Here is an 18,955-nt window from a genome sequence, read left to right on the forward strand (position 1 = left end):
ATTAGGAAGGGTTTTAGTCCATTAAATAAATGTTTTAAGAGTTCAGAAGCATGCATGCTGAGACTCATGATCAATGTTTTGTTGTAAAAAAAAGTTTGACACTTTCACACAATATCCCCTGTACATCTCAGCCTGTGTTGGAGAGCAGTCTGGGTGTTTTAATTTTATGACTGTTTTATAGATATAAAGTCAGGCATGTCAGAGATTTCAAACACTTTAGCACGTCACTTGTAGGTTTAGAAGAACAAGTTCTGAGTTTTGTTCCCACAAACAGTAAAAGACCTTGAGGCGAAACTAAGCCTAGCATAGAGTCATAAACAGATGCTTTAATTAGCTTACTGAAGAACACAGAGATGTGCAATACAAATTATAGTCTATATTTTTGAAAGAATTTAGTGCAGAACTTTAAAAGCAGTGTATCTACTTTGGAATGTGACAATACAGATACCAACAAGTCACATGCCTGCAACAAGAAAACTGAATGCCAAAAACAAATCTGACAATATATTAAGTTGTCACCAGGGCGTCGTGAGTCAACCTGGAACATTGTCATGTGTCTTTTGAGAAGGGAGGTGGTGCCCAATAAGGTGCTTATTTATTGGGCAAAATGCTTCAACAAACATACTTGTGCTTTTAGCCTGAACCGTAGCTCAACTTGTGTTCTTGTAGCTCAGTTGGTAAAACATTGGCTTTGACGTTTAATGCCTTCCAAAAAATGTTCTTCTTTAAATATATAAAAATACAATGAATAAATCAGACCATCTGCTTTCAAAAAAAAAAAAAAAACGTTTCATCCTATCTTTATTTGTTCTCTTTTTATCACCTTACAAATACCAAATTTTGAGCAAAAAGCTGAGTTATTGCATTTTTGTAAAGGACTTTTGTTAGAGATCAGATTCAGAACGAAGATCAAAACATACACAGACTTTTTATTCTTTTTGGATCAGTGGATGCTTTAGTGTTTTATAAGTTTTGTAAGAGTCCCACACAGTGGATAATAGCGGAAATATGGATTGCCATAAACTCGTCATTGGCAGGGAAGCTTTTTCTCTTAAAGGGACACACCACTTTTTTTGAAAATATGCTCATTTTTTACCCTCCTAGAGTTAAACATTTGATTTTTACCTTTTTGGAATCCATTCAGCTGATCTCCGGGTCTGGCGCTACCACTTTTAGCATAGCTTAGCATAATCCAGTGGTTCGCAAACTTTTTCAGCGTGCGGCCCCCCTTGTGTACGGTGCATTCCTTCACGGCCCCCCAAAGAAAATTTGTGACCAAAAAAACTGTTCTAAACATTTTAATAAAAAAACATTAAATTATACAAAAAAGTAGTGCTTTTGGTTAGTAGCCTTATTTTTTTTAGGTTTAATTACACAGAATTTATGATAAATTAATGTATTTCATAAAATGTCATAAAACTGGGGCCCCCCAGGCACCATCTAGCGGCCCCCCTGGGGGCCCCCAGTTTGAAAACCACTGGCATAATCCATTGAAACTGATTAGACCATTAGCCTCAAGCTTAAAAATAACCAAAGAGTTTTGATATTTTTCCTATTTAATAATTGACTCTTCTGTATATTGTGTACTAAGACTAACGGAAAATTAAAAGTTGTGATTTTCTAGGCAGATATGGCTAGGAACTATACTCTCATTCTGGCGTAATAATCAAGGACTTTGCTGCTGTAATATGGCTGCAGCAGGCGCAATGATATTACACAGCGCCTGAAAATAGTCCTCTGCTATTGAAAGTTACCAAGGGGACTATTCGGGTGCTGCGTAATATCATTGGAAGAATATCGAAACTTTTTAATCATTTTAAGCTTGATGCTAATGGTCTAATCAGATTCAATGGATTATGCTAAGCTATGCTAAAAGTGGTAGCGCCAGACCCGGAGATCGACTGAATGGATTCCAAAATGGTAAAACTCAAATGTTTGAGCTCATTTTTAAACAAAGTGGAGTGTCCCTTTAACTCGCCAATGGCGGGGAAAGAGTTAATTTGTAAAGTATTTTTCTTGATACATCGTAGGGTCAATAAAATGATAGTGAATGCAAAAATGGTGAACAATTACATAACCTAACATAGATATTTTCTGTCTGGATATATATCAATTTATTGCACGAGTTATTCACGAGTCGTGCCAGACTAAAATCTTATCTACTTAACTGGGAAAAGACAGATATCTCTAAAATCACAGTTAAACAACATATTTCTGACCAACAATTAAATCTGATATTAACTTTAGCATAACTTGTTTTTTAAGCTCAAATTGAGCTGTTTCACAGCCATTTTACCCCCAGAGAATCGTCAGTCTTTTCCCAATCTTTATCCAATGATGATATGTTGATTTAACTGTAAGGCGGGAGTTCTGTTGCCAAACCCGCCATTTTGATCATTGCATTGTCCACCTATAGCCTTAATATTATTATAATATGCTCTCAAAAAATATATAATATTTTTGTAATGTATATTAAAAGTAAACATCAAATCAATCACATGACTTAATGATTTAATGAATTTTGTATAAACACAGCTCAAACCTTGGAGATGGTATAACAGAACATTTTAGTGGTATTAAAACCTTCACTGTTTAAAACCTCGGTATATCTTGAAACCTGTGACCGACCCATGCCTACCTATAGAAGTGGTTTATTTTGTTATTTGAATATTTAAAATGTAACTTTTCTTTCTCTGTCTTAGTTAGAGGATGAAGATCCGGACAGAGGTCAGCCCTGTATGCGCTGTGGAGAACAATGTCCTGGTTTCCGTATGCACGGATGGAGGTAAGATCTTCATACACATTTCCACTAATTTCCTTGCATTGTATTGTTTGGTCCTTTTATTGAGCAGTATCACCTGTATGAGCACCACAGCTCAGTGTGTCAAAGCATGTACATAAACAGTCTCAGCTCCGACCGTTGGCTTACTTTTGAAGGACATTTGTACTAAGTCTGTTATGTGCAGACGGAAACATAACATCCTCAGACATAACACATTTAGTGTTATTGTAGACATTTAGCGGTTGTTTTGTAATTAGATTGAGATAAAGTGAAGGATGGAGGACAGATAGAGAACAGCAGCCTGTGAGGTACGCACATGCTTTAGAGAAGACCTGGATTAGTGTTGTGAAACCTGAGATGTATAATCATATTTCCATAGCAGATAAGAGAGAGTCGGTGTTTACACTGACCACACTACATTGTAACACTTGCAGATGCCATTAGATAAGACAACAGGGGTCATCCGCCTGTCCAGGTCAATTTGTGTTTTTTTACATTTTGACCATTCTGTCTTCTACTTATAAGGCAGGCAATATGATCTGAAATTTGGTGAAAATTATCAGATAAATCATTTGGAGATTTGTTGTTTCTGATTAGTTGGTTATAGCCTGGGTGCCAGCCGATCTTAGCCCCGCCAACAACATTTTAAAAGACGGGAAGACCGGTCTGGGGTTTCTTCGTTGAGGAGCTACTATGCTAGACCCAAAGCTGGTCAAACCAATCAAATTGTCAGGGAGGGCTTTATACGAGGATAGACAGATGATCAACAGTAACGTCAGTGTTTTCCACAGGATTTTGAGGAGACTGTGGTGGTGATGACGTCACCCGCTAATTAGCATATATGTGACGTCATCATGTCGTGTTTGCGTTTGATCTAGTGTTGGCACCTGAAATGTTTCACTTCTACTCTTTGATCTGTATCTGTATTTGATCTGTATTATATATCAAATTATATTTTAAGCCGAATTAAGCTGTTTTAAATAGTGAAATAAAAATGTAAATGGGAATCATGAAAATTCTATTTGTGGGGGCCAGTGTTGATTCTGTGGTGGGCCACCACAAATAAATCAATGTATGGGAAACACTGAACGTAATCAACCACGTCACCAAAGAGCGCGTGTATTGAATCTGTTTACAACGAAATGGCTGCCGCTGTAGAATTCAGATGTGTGGATTCTGACATTGAGTCTGTTGTAAAAGATATCGACAGAGCATTGATTTTAAAAGAGGAACAGAGAAACCCAAGCAAGGCATTTGTTGATCGGAAAGATGTTTTTGCCGTCCTTTCTATGGGATTCGGCAAAAGTTGGTCGCACTTATGGAGGACAAAGTTAAAGAAGCAACTGAAATCCGTATCACGGCGATGCAACTCGGCGTGCACGACGAGATGGATATAATGTGGCTGCTGAATAAGTGGAGGGACATGCTAGGCTCCGATATTTTTCAAGCAAACGTAAAGGGTATCGTTGTGGATGAAATGTTGTAAACATAGTGGGTGTTGATGTATGTTCGCTAACTTGGACTTAGTATAACCACAATGTTAGTGTCATTGTAGCGAAATAACTAGCAGTTCGGTCAGGCTGCAAAAGACGTCATTTCAACATACACCACACACTCCGTTGCTCTGATTGGTCATAGGTCTATCCAATTGAGTGCAGAGGCATTTTTCGGTTGAGAAACGCCTCATAATCATAGCCCAATGGAGCGGTATCAGACTCAAATTCTGACTAGAATTGAGTATGACAACGTCCAGCTAAGTTGGTTATAAAGCAGGGAAAATAAGTATTTTTATCAGTAAGGGGAAGCAGCTGATATCAAATAGTACTGATAGGGGGCAGGGTTTCTCTCTCAATACTGACAGATTTCAGGTGGTGATCTGGCTTTCTATGCCATTTTGCACCTTGTTCTCTTCATGTGTTCAATACTTATTCCCTGTGTCATTTCACTTTATTTATTATGACTCAACTTGTATACTTAAATGTTCTGATTTCTTTGTATGAATTGAATATTTGGCTTGATGGCTACATCTGGTGGATATTTTGTGTCAATAGCCCCTTATAATAATCCCCTTATAGAAATGCTGATGTGTCAAATACTTATTTTCCCCTCTGTAAGACCTGTCAGATCAATTGCTATTGACTTTGAAGGTGAAGACTACAACTCATCTCATGTTAATCTTGAGTACCTACAGAGTAGTATTACATCCTTCATATCTCCAAAGAATCTTTAACTGTGAAAAGGAGTCAGAATGCATGAAATATTAGCGACCTCTAGTCCCAAAAAAGACATATGTAAGTAATTGGGTATAATTAGCTGCGCTGTATTGTGAATATAGGCCGAAGTATAGTTTATTTTTTGTGTGTACACAAGGGTCTGGTTACCGTGTACATGACGCAATATTCGTAATCAGAAGGCTTGTAATCCAGGCTTGTCAGGAGCTGATGTTGTAGGGGGCAGCGCTCCGACTTATGTTGCAAACGCACTTCCGGCGACCCAAGTTCGAATCCCGGCTCGAGGCCCTTTGTTGATCCCATACCCCTCTCTCCACCCTCTACTTTCCTGTCGTCTCTCAGACTACTGTCTATCAATAAAAGGAAAATATGGCCCAAAAAATAATAATAATAAAAAAGAATCCAGGCTTACTGGATGTGCACTGCCGGATTTTTGAATTGCACGTACAGGAGTATGAAGTATGTAGGCCACGAGTGGTATTGCAATTTGTCGCATGAGTCGAACGACTAGAAATATTCATAGTCTTATCAGTCAGTTTCAATTAAAATGCTAATTTCACGATTCCTGAATGCTGTACCAGCTGAGCTACAGGAACAGTTCGGGCTGCTTTTTGAGTTAGGGTTAGTCACCAGCCATAAATAAAAAACACCAGAAGCTTGTGATGTCTAAGACAGCTAGGTAATCCTATATGTGTGTGTGTTTTTCTCACTTTCATTTGGCGGGTCAGCACTAGCTTTTGACTGCAGATCTTCTTAGCTTCCTATTGTTTGCGTGTATGTGTGTTAACAGAGCATAAATCTCCTTTCTGCTCTATTCAATCTCACGCCTACATTTCTATCCAGAGTCATACATCAGCGTCATTCCAAATCTAATCTTCTGCACCACAGATCAGTGGCTATTCATATACTGCCATACTAATCCAGTAGCAACAAAACAGCATTGCTTTAATCTGGCAGTCTGCGTTGTTATACCACACCTTTGTGATTCTCCAAAAGCTTCAATTTTGAAAGTTAAATGAAATGCATTAATGAAAGTGACGTTATTGTTTATCTCGCATGTTATTCATGGTTAATTCACTTTTTGTTGTAGCGGCCAACCTAAACCTGAACAGTTTCTATTAGGGATGTGCATTTATGTAATTTTTTCATTTCGATTAATCCATAGGTCTGAAAAACGAGTAATCGATTAACTGGGGGCGGGGCGTATATGTCATGATGAAAATGAAAATATTTTTATTAAAAACACTCAGCTAAAACTTAATTTTGAAGAAACTATGACAGAAAAATGAACACATACTAGATTATTAATGATTTAAATGTTTTAACAGAAACCTCTAACAAGAAAAGCTGCGTGATGAAGTGAAACTAAAGGGTTAATAAATACAAACTGCGTCTGTCTGACTGTATTTTCGTCCTACCGAAGTGAATCCCAAAATCACGGCATCCTTTTAAACCATAGTGACCAGTGATCTGAGGTGTGTTCGGCTTCACAGCATTGCGTGGATCGGTGGGCTTCCGCGGCACGGGTGCACAGCCTTTATCTGTTTGTTTTTGAATCATGCATGGTAGCGTTACTGATGTCATACGCCAGTCTGCAGAGCTTAAAACAATGTCAAACATGCACCCAGTCTTTACTACAACAGGCGCTTGTAATGCTAACCAGACATCCAAATGCTGCCATAACCACAAAAAATAAATAAATAAATAAACCACGATGCCACGTTTGAGTACTCGAGCAATTGAGTACTCGTGCCCATCCCTAGTGTCTATGCTTTTGGCTGTTCTGAAAAGACAAACTTTTGAAAATGGGTTTCAAAGTGCACATTTTTGAAAACGACACCTTGTTTCTTTTGTGTAAACTACAAAATTGTGCAGATGCGCAATGCTATCTCATGGCAATTTGTGCGTATTTTACAACATGTCATATGTTTCTTTACAAAGTAATATCGCCATCTACTGGTCTGGCATAGGGTTGTGCCGATGGAGGAGAGTACCGTGTATCAACGATAGTATCGTGTATCGACGATCATCAGACACATTGCCAACAGCAGGGTTTTGTGACGATAGCTGGCGATGGTTATTGGCGATGGTTCTTATTATTACCATTAGTGTTGTGTTCAAAATATCGTTACGACGATACATCGTCATGGACGCCTGTTGACGTGCGCATCGATACAGCACCTTCCGTAACGATTCAGATGCACTTTTGAAAGTAAAGTGACGAATTGCTGTTGATCCGTGATCCATATGGAAAGGCACATGTGACCCGCGAAGAATGTAAAGTGAAAGGTAGCGGGGTATACTTTCACTTTCCGTGTCTATCTCGTGGGCGCACGTGTCTGCACAACTTATGTTCTCTTAATCTGTCTTTGTAAAACTGGTTTGAAAAAACATAAGTTAACTTAATTTTAAGTATTTCTACGAGTTACCTCAAAGCTAATAAATGAATGGCAAAAACACAACTTTTACAACACTGCTTATTCAATGTACAATATGCGTGATCAGATTTTTCATCTGCACCTCACATCAATCATATCATTGTCACAATGCGATCAGCTGGTCGGGACGGAGAAGAGCTGTAACCCGGGTTTACTCAGCTGTTACTCATCTGCGGAGGGGTCCGTTAGTTTAAGTCACAGCTTACATTTTCAAATCAAGCAAAGATTAGGAGAAACGTGCAAAAGATAAAAGATGGCTGTGTATGCCACTCACTCATCTTAATATGAGTGTATAATAAGTATATCATCATGTTACTTGCTATGCAGTTACACATAGAGCAGTAATATTATTTTTATACAGAGATGGCACATAACCAATTTAATACTGTGACTGAAAAAAATCCAAAATAAATCAAAACATAAACATTTTTTGGTGGCAAAAATGTAGGCGTATAGGTCATAAATGTATTCAGGGATTGAATTTGTTAGTAATTTGTTTAGTGCAAGGTTTTAGTAGAAAAAGTTTAAGAGAAGGTTAAGAAAAGATTTACCTACTGTTATAAAATAATGTAAAAAAGTTTGTTATTTAGCGGAGAACTTTGCAGCAGTATTTTATTTATTATTCTTTATTTTATTTTATATATTTTTTATTTATTATATTTTAATAAAAAGTGTTTAAAAAAAGTGTAAACAAATTGTTAAAAAAAGTTTATAGTAATAAACAACCAGCAGTTTAATGTTTGCATTTCCCCCCTTACTGTACCGAAAATGAACCGAACCGTGTCTTCAAAACCTAGGTACGCACCGAACCGTGATTTTTGCGTACCGTTACACCCCTAATCACAATCCTTCTCGCACGCACCTAGACCCTGAATGCGCACAGCATGGACTCGTTCTATCACCTGAACTTGTAATGCGTGTGATTCAGACCTTGAACATTTCCTTGCACTGGAGAGGTTTTTGTTCACTAATCAAGTCATAAATTAGATAAATGAACGAATTAATAAATGAGTAAACCTTTGTCCCGCCCCCCAAAAATATCAGGCTGGTGATAGGACAATCTCAAAATGGCGCATATCGCCCAACACTAGTCAGGCACGCATAATACAGCGTTATTAGTTGTTTTATTCCTGTGTGAGTAAATTTGATTAGGAAAAACGTTTCTGTTTTTTACAGTACTTTTGCCCCATTCGCCCCATTTTGCCTCTTTTTCTTCTACCAGGACTCTCTCCCCTCATGTCCACCCGTCGGGACCCCTGGTTCTGTTTCTTAATCCAGTCTGTCAGACTAATAAGATTAGTCCTTTCAAGTCCTTCTGCTACAGCTGCTGCCAGGGTTCAGAAATAGACCCATCAAAGTCTGACACTTATCCCGCTTTTTGCCGTGTCTGGGCCTCTTGTTTTCATCTTTCTTTCCCTTTCTCCTTCAGTCTATTTGAAAGAAAGACTTGCTATGCCCACAGGAAGTGCATAGTGTGTTTGGAAGTGCATTTGTGTTTGACACAAGGACGTGTGCCAATATGTGCTTGAGCACTTTATATTTGCATTTTAAAGAGAGGAGCTGTGACAGACAGCAGTGTCTGGTTTGTTTTGTTTGTTTGAATGAACGGATTAAAAGTAAATGAGTTGTTTAGTTTGGCTCTTTAGTGAAAGTTTCCTCACACAACTTTTACCCTCTTTTCATTGTATGTTTGGATAAATGATGCATTTTATTATGTTGTATTGTTTATAGTCTCAACATGTAACCTTCTTACAGTTTTACTCCCCAAGGCAATTGGCAGGACTGAATCATTACAAAAAACTGAAAAATTCCTAAAACATAAACTAAATTTGGAATCTTGTAGTACAAATGAAGATGTTGTGGTTGTGCTGAGAGCCTGGATGGATGGTCGTTTAATTACCCATGGAAACCCAAGCAGCCATTTATCAACCACTAATGCTGCCATCGCGACTCTTGTAGCAGAAAGTGTCCATCTGCTCTCGAAACCGTATCTCTCTATTATTCACATTCAAGAGAGTTTTTAAATGTTTAAGGACTGGACATTTTAACACTCAGAGTCTGAAATTATACTGTGAGAGTACTTACTGCAATAGATACCTATTGACTCTTAAAATTATGTTTTGTGTATAGTATGTGAAGATGCAGTATGCATACATTCCAAACATACTACATCCTCCATGGTTTCATTGACCTATGACCCACTAACAACAACTGCGAAGATCATTTACTTGGGTAAATAAGTACAATTTAACCACAAGGCATACATTTCTTGAAATATACAGTACCGTGTAAAAGTCTTAGGCCACAATAGGGTTTTTCACACCTGAAATTGTTAACCCTGGGTTATTCTAAACTCCAGGTTAACGAAATCCTGGGTTATCGGTTTCACGTTTCACACTGTTCGGGTGATTCTCACGAAAACTTGGTTTTAAAAATGTCAAGCATGAGAATGTAAAAATTGCTTAAATTTACTTTTTTTTCCCACCAGACATTGAAAAACAAAGTCTGGAGTAAATGGGAACATTAATTTAAAAACTTTTACTTATCATTTAACACTTTTTGTAACATAATTTTAAAAATTAGTCCTAAAAAATCTGATTACCGCAACAGTCAGAAAACATCAACACTGACATATTTTCAAAAGATAACCCAGGGTTTAAAGTAGGGTTTAAAGCAAAGATAACCCAGGGTTAAGCATAGTGTGAAAAGCCCTACTGTCACTATCAGATTTGTTGTTTTGCATTTGCATAGTGACCATAAATAAGTATTTATCAGTCTCTCTTTTGCTATATATAACCAAAAATTTGGTATGCACTGCAGTATTAAAAACAGAATAAAGTTATAACTTAAAGTGTGAAGAATTTAGTGTGATCTCCTCTTCCACTTGAGCAATAGCAGGAATCTGCAGGGTCTCTTAAACCTAAATTAAATGAAATCCTAATTTCTAATCTAATAACTTCAGGAATTCAGTCTCCTCAAAAGAGTTTAAAGGATCAGTCAATTTTCTTTAAAAAAAATCCAGATAATTTACTCACCACCATGTCATCCAAAATGTTGATGTCTTTCTCTGTTTAGTCGAGAATAAATTATGTTTTTTGAGGAAAACATTCCAGGATATTTCTCATTTTAATGGACCCCAACACTTAACAGTTTTAATGCAGTTAAATTGCAGTTTCAAATGACTCTAAATGATCCCAAACCAGGCATAAGGGTCTTATCTAGCGAAACAATTGTCATTTTTGACAAGAAAAATAGAAAATATGCACTTTTAAACCACAACTTCTCTTCCTGTGGTCCTGTGACGCTTCAGCGCGACTTCACGTAATTGCGTAATGCCGTTAAAAGGTCACGTGTTACATATATGAAACGCACATTTGCGGACCATTAAACAATAAACTGACACAAAGACATTAATTAGTATCATTCCACATACAACAACGTCAGAACGGTCCTCTTTCTCCACACTTGTAAACACTGGGGCGGAGTTTCGCATATGTCATCCGTGACCTCTTGATGTGATGACGTATTACGTGAGGTCGCGAGATTCTGGCGTAATAATAAAGGAATTTGCTGATGTAACATGGCTGCACCAAGCATAGTGATATTACACATTGCCCCAAAAATGTCCCCTGCTATTGAAAGTTTCCAAGGGGACTATTTTCGATCAGTGCGTAATATCACTACGCCTGCTGCAGCAATGTTACAGCAGCAAAGTCCTTGATTATTGAGCTGAAATGAGAGTATAGTCTTAGCCAATTCTGCCTACAAAATCACAGCTTTTAATTTTCCATTGGTCTTAGTACACGATGTAACTACAGAAGAGTCAAGTTTTAAATAGGAAAAATATTGAAACTCTTTGGTCATTTTTGAGCATGATGCTAATGGTCTAATCAGATTCAATGGATTGTGCTAAGCTATGCTAAATGTCCCGGAAATCGGCTGAATGGATTCCAAAACGATAAAAATCAAATGTTAAACTCTTGGGGAGCTGGAAAATGAGTATGCATGTAGCATTATACATAACATATGTTATAATTTTGGGATTGTCCAAATCCATAATGCTAACTATGAACAACATGTTGCCCTTTATAAAAGGTCAAAATCCTAAATTAACTTAATGTATACCAAGTTCATTTACTTTGGCAAGATAAAATCAGCCCTACACTGTGTTGTATGTTATTCAAATCACATAAGCTGTTGTGTAATGAATACAAGTAAAAACTGAAACCTGGCTTTAGTGAAGAGAGGGCAGAGGGGAGGGGCTGTGAAGGAAGCCACGTATTTTGTGACCGAGTGTTAACCGAGTGGCCTGAAGGGGTGAATGAAGCGAGGCAGAGAACAACAGATAAAGAGAGCAACCGTCATTCGTCACTTGGCACGGGCTGGTTAGTGACATCTCGTTCACTACGAGATCAATGAAGAATTTGGAGGTTAAATGAATATTTTTACAGTAACAGTTTTGAACATCCAGCCGGACTTTAGCGGCATCATGGACTACGCTGTGATCTAAGGTAATACACCCTTAGTAGGTACAGGGTGTCTAGTTACTTAGAATATGATCTTGCGTTCTATTCATTTAGTTAATGTGTTAGAACTAGTCTTACAGGAAGTTTGACAATCATAAGAATAACATGATTAATAATGACCGTATAATGTTTAAGAGTGCCATTGACTGTAAGTATACGCTACAGTTTGGCATATGGGCTAAAGGATGGATTGTTACCTTCTTGTTTCCCATCTTATTTAGTATTAGTTTTAATGACTTTGTATATGTGTGCTGTTATATAACCTCTCTATCATTGTTTAATTAGAAGGCTTACAGGAGATCTAATGAGTATCACTGATGTAGTCTAATTTAATGGTAACTGTGCAGAAAAAAAATGGTCCCTAATTGTCACTGGGGTGGTACTCTTTCAAAAGCACATAAAATATGTTCATATTAGTACCTCAAAGGTTCCTATTGATACCAAATGTATACATATCTGTAACTGAATGGTGCATAATATTACATTTTTAAAGAGTTCTGCACAATTTTATAATACTTTTGTGACAGTGTGGGTGTTATGACTATAAACTGAGTCTCATTGTTTTGAATGAGATTAAAGGTAAAATTTGAGCTAGGATTTAATTGTAACCATGCAACTTTGACAGGTTATTTACAAATAATTTGTGATAGTTTAATAAATTGAGACCATTATGAGCTCACAATATTTGTTTGCCTAAAAATGTGGCTAATTGTTTTTGACTAATTGTTTGCAGAATAAAAGGTTAATATATGTGGGTGTTTAAATTTTTGCATTTATATATTATATATATATATATATATATATATATATATATATATATATATATATATATATATATATATATATATATATATATATATATATATATATATATATATATATATATATATATACTGTAAATATATATTTTTCTTAATATTAAACGTGTATGTGTGTGTAATTATAACATTGTGCAGGGTTTTTCACTGTAATTTTTTTAAAGAATTTTTAAAATATCTTTGTTTTTATATATAGTTATCTCGTCAATTAATAGAAAACATTTGCATGAAAACATGTTCCTAAAGAGTTTTATGTTATGTTACTAATTGTACACTCTGTGTATGTTTTGATAATCGTTCTGAATCAAACAGGAACAAAATTCCTTTACAAAAATGCAATTATTTCAGCTTGTTGCTAAAAAAAACTTTTGAAAAAAACCCTCATATTTTAGAGTTTATAAGCGGAAAAAAAAATAAAGATAGGATGAAACGTTATTTCCCGTTTTGTTTGTTTGTTTATTGTTTGTTTAATAGCAAATGGTCTGTTCTTTCATTTTATATATTTGTATGTTTATATATTTTTAGAAGAAAATTTTCCTGGAAGGCATTTTGTGAAACTTTTGTGAAAATCACAAAAAATGGTGGCGGGCAACTTTTCAAAAAACTCATTCGGGGAATGAGTTTAATATTAGAATATTATATTACTGAAAAATGCCCATCCCTACAGTACGCCTATTTGTAGGGCTGCACGATTCCAGGAAAAATTATGATCACGATTGTTTTGCTTAATCTTTTGATCACGATTAGAAATCACGATCATTCTGTAAGTGAAGTAACTTCTATTCACTTCAGTATTTTTATTACACTTTACAGCCATGTATATATTAGGCTATATATATTTTATATATTAAAAAATATGTTATTGTTTTGTAATATTCACAGCTCCCATTCTCTTTTTAAAACATTTAAAATCATTCCGCAAAATTCTGCATAGATTTTGCAGAAGAAATCAGCAGAAATAGCAAAAATAACTTCTTACAATTGTAGCTGATACTCTTACAGCAATTAAAGCAGTTCAGTTTTGTTTTAACTGTCAAAATAATTAAATATATTTTATTTCTTACATTTTACAGCATTTTATGTTTGTTAAATTAAGGTTTTTGATGATGACCAAGCGGTTAACAAGGTTTATCAAAGTTGTCCTGAGAGAAAGAATGGGTATTAGGGATTTGTTTTAAAGGTTTTGATCCACTTCGAATGTTCAATAGTGTATATATATATATATATATATATATATATATATATATATATATATATATATATGTCGTGGATGGTCGGGGTTTTTTATGGTTGCGGCTTGTGTCTTCAACTTTTAAAAATCTTGATATTTCACGTTTGGACGAAACAAAAGCACAGTTTGCACAAGACTCGTAACTTTCCTAATCAACATCACTTTCCTCAAATCCGAAATATCCAAACAATGGAGTATATGACCCTTTTCGGGAACAAACATACGTATTTCTGCACTTTTTTCTTGTTGCTCTGCCATTGTGTTCGTTTAAGATGAATGACTGTAAATCTCGTGATGCCAACTTAATTCTACCATGACACAGACCCCGCTTGCAAATATCCACTCCGTATACTCTGACTCCGCCCATATCAAACAAACACATTGCTTGATTCTAGACCGTCTGCTTTGTGCTTGGTCTTTACACATTAATCGCGACGATTGTCTTAAACTAATCGTGGGGCGCACATATCGTTATCATGATAAAAATGCGATTAATCGTGCAGCCCTACCTATTTGTATTATGTAAACAAAAACTTTTATTCTGCAAAGGATTAGTCACGACTAATCATTAGGCAGCCTGAAATTATTGGCATTTAATTGTTTACTCTTGGTGCAGTTTTTCTTATTCTCAATGTTTCTTTTGGAGATATTTACTAATATATGAAATAAGCATTGGCACTGTGTTTATGCTATATAAACAAATTATTTTTTATTCCTTGCTACACTCACCTTTAGATTGCTTACTGGGTGTTTTTATAGACAAATACGTTAAGGCAAATTATGTTTGTACGTGGATCATACTGGACAATATTACCAAAGATTTGTATGTAAATATGTTTGTTAAATTTCCACAGTCAGTGAAGAACAGGATTTTAGACATAACCATATTATGCAGCCATGGCATATGTATTGAATATATTGAGGAAACTGTTGGTGGCAGATTGTGTGAAGACCCCATGGTTGAACCTGGTGTTTTTCCTCTTCTGCACATTATTTTTCAGAAGTGTAGTAATCTTTGTTTGTCCTATTCAGGGAACAAAAGAACAAATGCCCCATTTATGTAATCTCTCTTTTTCTGAATAGAGTTTGTGTGAGATATAAAGTATGTGCTTAGTGGTTTTTAGCTTACATTTCCACCATATTACATAATCACAGGTCACATGTGCTCAATGCTTTTGAGTTAGATCCTTATATCCTGCTTATCTAGTATTTTCATAATTTTTTATTCAACTTATGTCAACATTGGCAGTCTCTGGCCCTTAAAATTAAGAGTCATTTTCAAGTCTTGTATGGTTTGCCACAGAGGTCTCCAACATGGTTGCCAGAGTCTCTGAGTTGCCCACCAAAGCATCAAACATTTTGATCATTAGTTCATTGGGTTCATCAGAGGATGTGAAATGGCAGATTATCCAGTAAAGAATGGATGGGTGGAATAGTATTGTATTGGTGCAGGAAAAGAGAAAAATGAGGAAAAAGCAGCTTTTGTCATCCATCTGTGCCCATTTTACCCCTGTGCCAATGTAAGCCAGTATATAAGGTGTAAATACTGGTATATACACAAACACACTGATATAGTGACATTGCTTTGCTGAAGATTTTTATTAAAGGTGTTACTTTAAGAAAACAATCAAGCTCATCCCGTAACTGCTGGAGAGAGATTATACACCCACCCCTACCACACACACCTCATGTGATTGTAAAGATTTTGACTTTTTTTTTTTTGATTAAATGGAATGAAAGTTGAGATCTGGGCTGAGCACAGTAGAGGTGTGATGTCATCTCTTCCCGCCCAATGACGGCCTCTTTAAACTATGACACGCGTCTCTGTCATTTATCATTTTGTAACAGTACTCAGTCGGAGTCGGATGTTTGTTTTGTCGTGTTGTGTGTTAAAGTCGGGATGGAGGATTAGTGCACCTGATTCTGGAACAGCGGTCTAGTTAGTGTACGTATTGTTTATACTTTGATCTTTTGAGGATTATTATTGACCAATCGGCATACAGCACCAGAATGATTCTTTTGTTATTTTGATTAGATTGAGGTTATAGACGTTGCTTTGTATTATGTGGTTTTATCGTAAATAAATATTAGAAAATGTATTGACTTGGTTTGATAAAGTTATTAATAATTGCTTTGTCCTTGGTTTGGTTGTATAAACATATCAGCAGTTTCACTTAAAGTAAATAATTAGATTTTGTTTGTTTAATGCGATTTTGTTTCACTGTGTAATGAAAAATACGATTCGAGCATGTTGCTGTTACTCTAGCTGTTGTTTATGTAGTTGCCATGGACTAACCTGCTAGGTTTGTTTTCATCAGAAACATTAGATGGTGTTTTCTAACCATTTATTGATGGCGGTGATGAAAGCGTGTTTATTAAATTAGGGTGAGGTGGAAAACCAAACAGGCCGGTCTGCATGCACATAAATCGAGACATTACATTCCTTTATAACTTACAGAACAGTTTACCCTTAAATAATCAAATTGTCCTCTTTACTCACCCTCATGTCATTCTCATTAGCTGCGTTTCCATTGCAAATGTGCGCAAAACTTGAAAAACCTGAAAAAAATTGCCTGAAAATAGTGAAAACCACCCCATGTGTGCGTAAAACTTTTTGCGATATATGGAAGTTTTCAGGAAATTGACGTTTCCATTGCCCGCATTTTCAATTGGCAAAGTCAATTAGCGCAATTTAATGGAAATGCAGCTATTGTGCTTTGCAGTTAAAAATACAAAGTGTACATGCAAAGTCAGGCATTTCAAAATTTCATAACATTATAAACATTACGTGACATGAAAGAACCAATGGTGCTACAATGGGCACAACTCGTCCATCTTTGCATTCAACTGAAAACAGGAAAATCCATAGAATTGATGTTTATTATGATTATCTGTAGTATATGGTTAGGCTATCATATATTGTTTAATATTATTGACGTATTTGGTTGATAAGTATGGACGTTTTTTTTGTCTTTTTTAAATTAATTAATTAAATTATAAAATAATTAATTAAATTTTAAAATAAAAAATAAAATCGCAAAACATGTCCCAAATTTGAAAATGAAATGCTAAAATAAAAATGAAAACATCATATTAAATTATTTCATTTTTATTTTTAACGTGATGAAGCATCATTCCGGACAAATTGAAAAATTAAATTAAATTGATGCTTTGACATTTCATTTTCAATATAATCTTGAGTCAAGACTGACAAAATTAAAATAAAAAGGCAAGCTTGAAAAGGAATCTGTAAATACATTTTTTAAAAGGCTTTTTATTCATGCCCAAGCAATAATAGGGACAAAATTAAAATGTAAAGTTCAGTTTTAATTTTATGTTCTGTTTTTCTTTTTCATTTTCGTTTTAATTTTCGTGTTCATTTTTATTTTCAACTTATATGCAAATTCAATGTTAATCAGTGGGTGGGGCTTACTTGCTTAAAAAAAGCGGATTGGCTGAAGCAGTGTTGCCAACTCAGTGACTGTGTTGCTTGCCAACTCAGTGACCTTATTGGTACATCTAGCGACTTTTAGACTCATTTAGCCAAACTTAGCGACTGTTTGGATGAATCTTAGCTTCACATCTGTACAGATAGGCTACTGTGTCGATTGTACTGGCCAACGAGTTCCGGGTGGCGCTGTCACGGTGAAATGTGCGTCTACCCTCTGTGCATGGAGATGGGCACCGAGCAACATTGCGATTTTATTTTTTCTTTTATAATTTAATTAATTAATTTTAAAAAGACCAAAAAACCTTCCATAGATAAGACACTATTCATGCTATATTTAAATATCTACAGTAAATACACTGTCTGAAAAAATTGTCCCAACTGTCCCTGGGGTAGTACAATTCTTTATGCAGACAGAAAGAAACCCCACTGGTCTCGCAACCAATTTGGCGAGCTGCTCCATTTGTTTTACTTTGTTATCTGAAAACGAAACCCAGGTAATCGCTAAAATGTACATTTAAAATTGACTGACGTCTGTCTCAACAAAAATTAACCTACCGCCAGCCACACAATGTCACAAGCACTCTTGGCAAACAGAGGAGAGGGAGAGAGGTTTAAAAGGGACATTGACGCACACATGCGAGAGAGTTCGGGTTTTCGGGTCTGTTTGGCAAAAACACATTAATTTTAAATTACCCAAGACCCGATGCCGCTAATATTATACCCGACCCTTTTCCGAGGCACACGTGAAACTTTTAGACCCAAACCCAATCGGGTCTCGGGTCGGACCCGTGAAGACCTCTACCTTGAGGTACTAATATTCACCTCACTAGTGACAGCTAGGGATACATTTTGACAATTTTGTATAGACAATGTAGATATTTTGAAAGTATTATTTAATAAACATGGTGTTTTGTTGTTTTGGAACAACACCAACAGTGCCATTGTACTGGCATGTTTTTGGGAATGTACTATAGTAGAACCATGATATTCTTAAGAAGTACCTTGGAGAACCATGGTAATTTCAGCAGCATGTTAATACCATTCGATACCATTGCTATACTACTGTAAGATTACATTAGTTTTATGTGAGGCTCTGTCATCCAGTGAAATGATTAAGGGGTCCGAGGGGGACAGGATTTAACAGAGGGATAGGATTTGGCTCAACACCTTGCAACTTTGTTATCCAGCTGAAACCTCTGCACTTTAAGGTGTTATTTCTTTATTTAGATTAGGAATTAATGATGAGCCTGTATAAAGGAAAACATGTCATTTTTTCCAAAAATAATCCAAAATAACTTGAAGAATAAACCCCAAGCCATTGCTAAATGGCCAATGAGACCGGTAGTAAAGACTGGTCACACTGTCAGTCTCTCCTTCATGTCCTTCTTCTCTCCAGATGGCAAAGATCATTGTTCGAACAACAATTTAAAGATTAGTTAATCCAACACAGATTAAATTGTGTTCTATTCTATTCAAGT

At 35.9% G+C, this 18,955-nt stretch overlaps 1 protein-coding gene across 1 annotated transcript in view; it reads left to right on the forward strand.

Moving 5' to 3' along the window:
• The window catches only part of prickle3 (prickle homolog 3), a 42,308-nt gene that overhangs the window by 5,611 nt on the left and 17,742 nt on the right, over positions 1–18,955 (forward strand). The window contains exon 2 of the mRNA XM_055168186.2: positions 2,703–2,785. Within this exon, the coding sequence (XP_055024161.2) occupies positions 2,703–2,785 (83 nt within the window). The remainder of the gene's footprint in view (positions 1–2,702; positions 2,786–18,955) is intronic.

This window comes from Misgurnus anguillicaudatus, chromosome 5 (genome assembly GCF_027580225.2).
Source record: "Misgurnus anguillicaudatus chromosome 5, ASM2758022v2, whole genome shotgun sequence".
NCBI classification, from domain to species: Eukaryota; Metazoa; Chordata; class Actinopteri; order Cypriniformes; family Cobitidae; genus Misgurnus; species Misgurnus anguillicaudatus.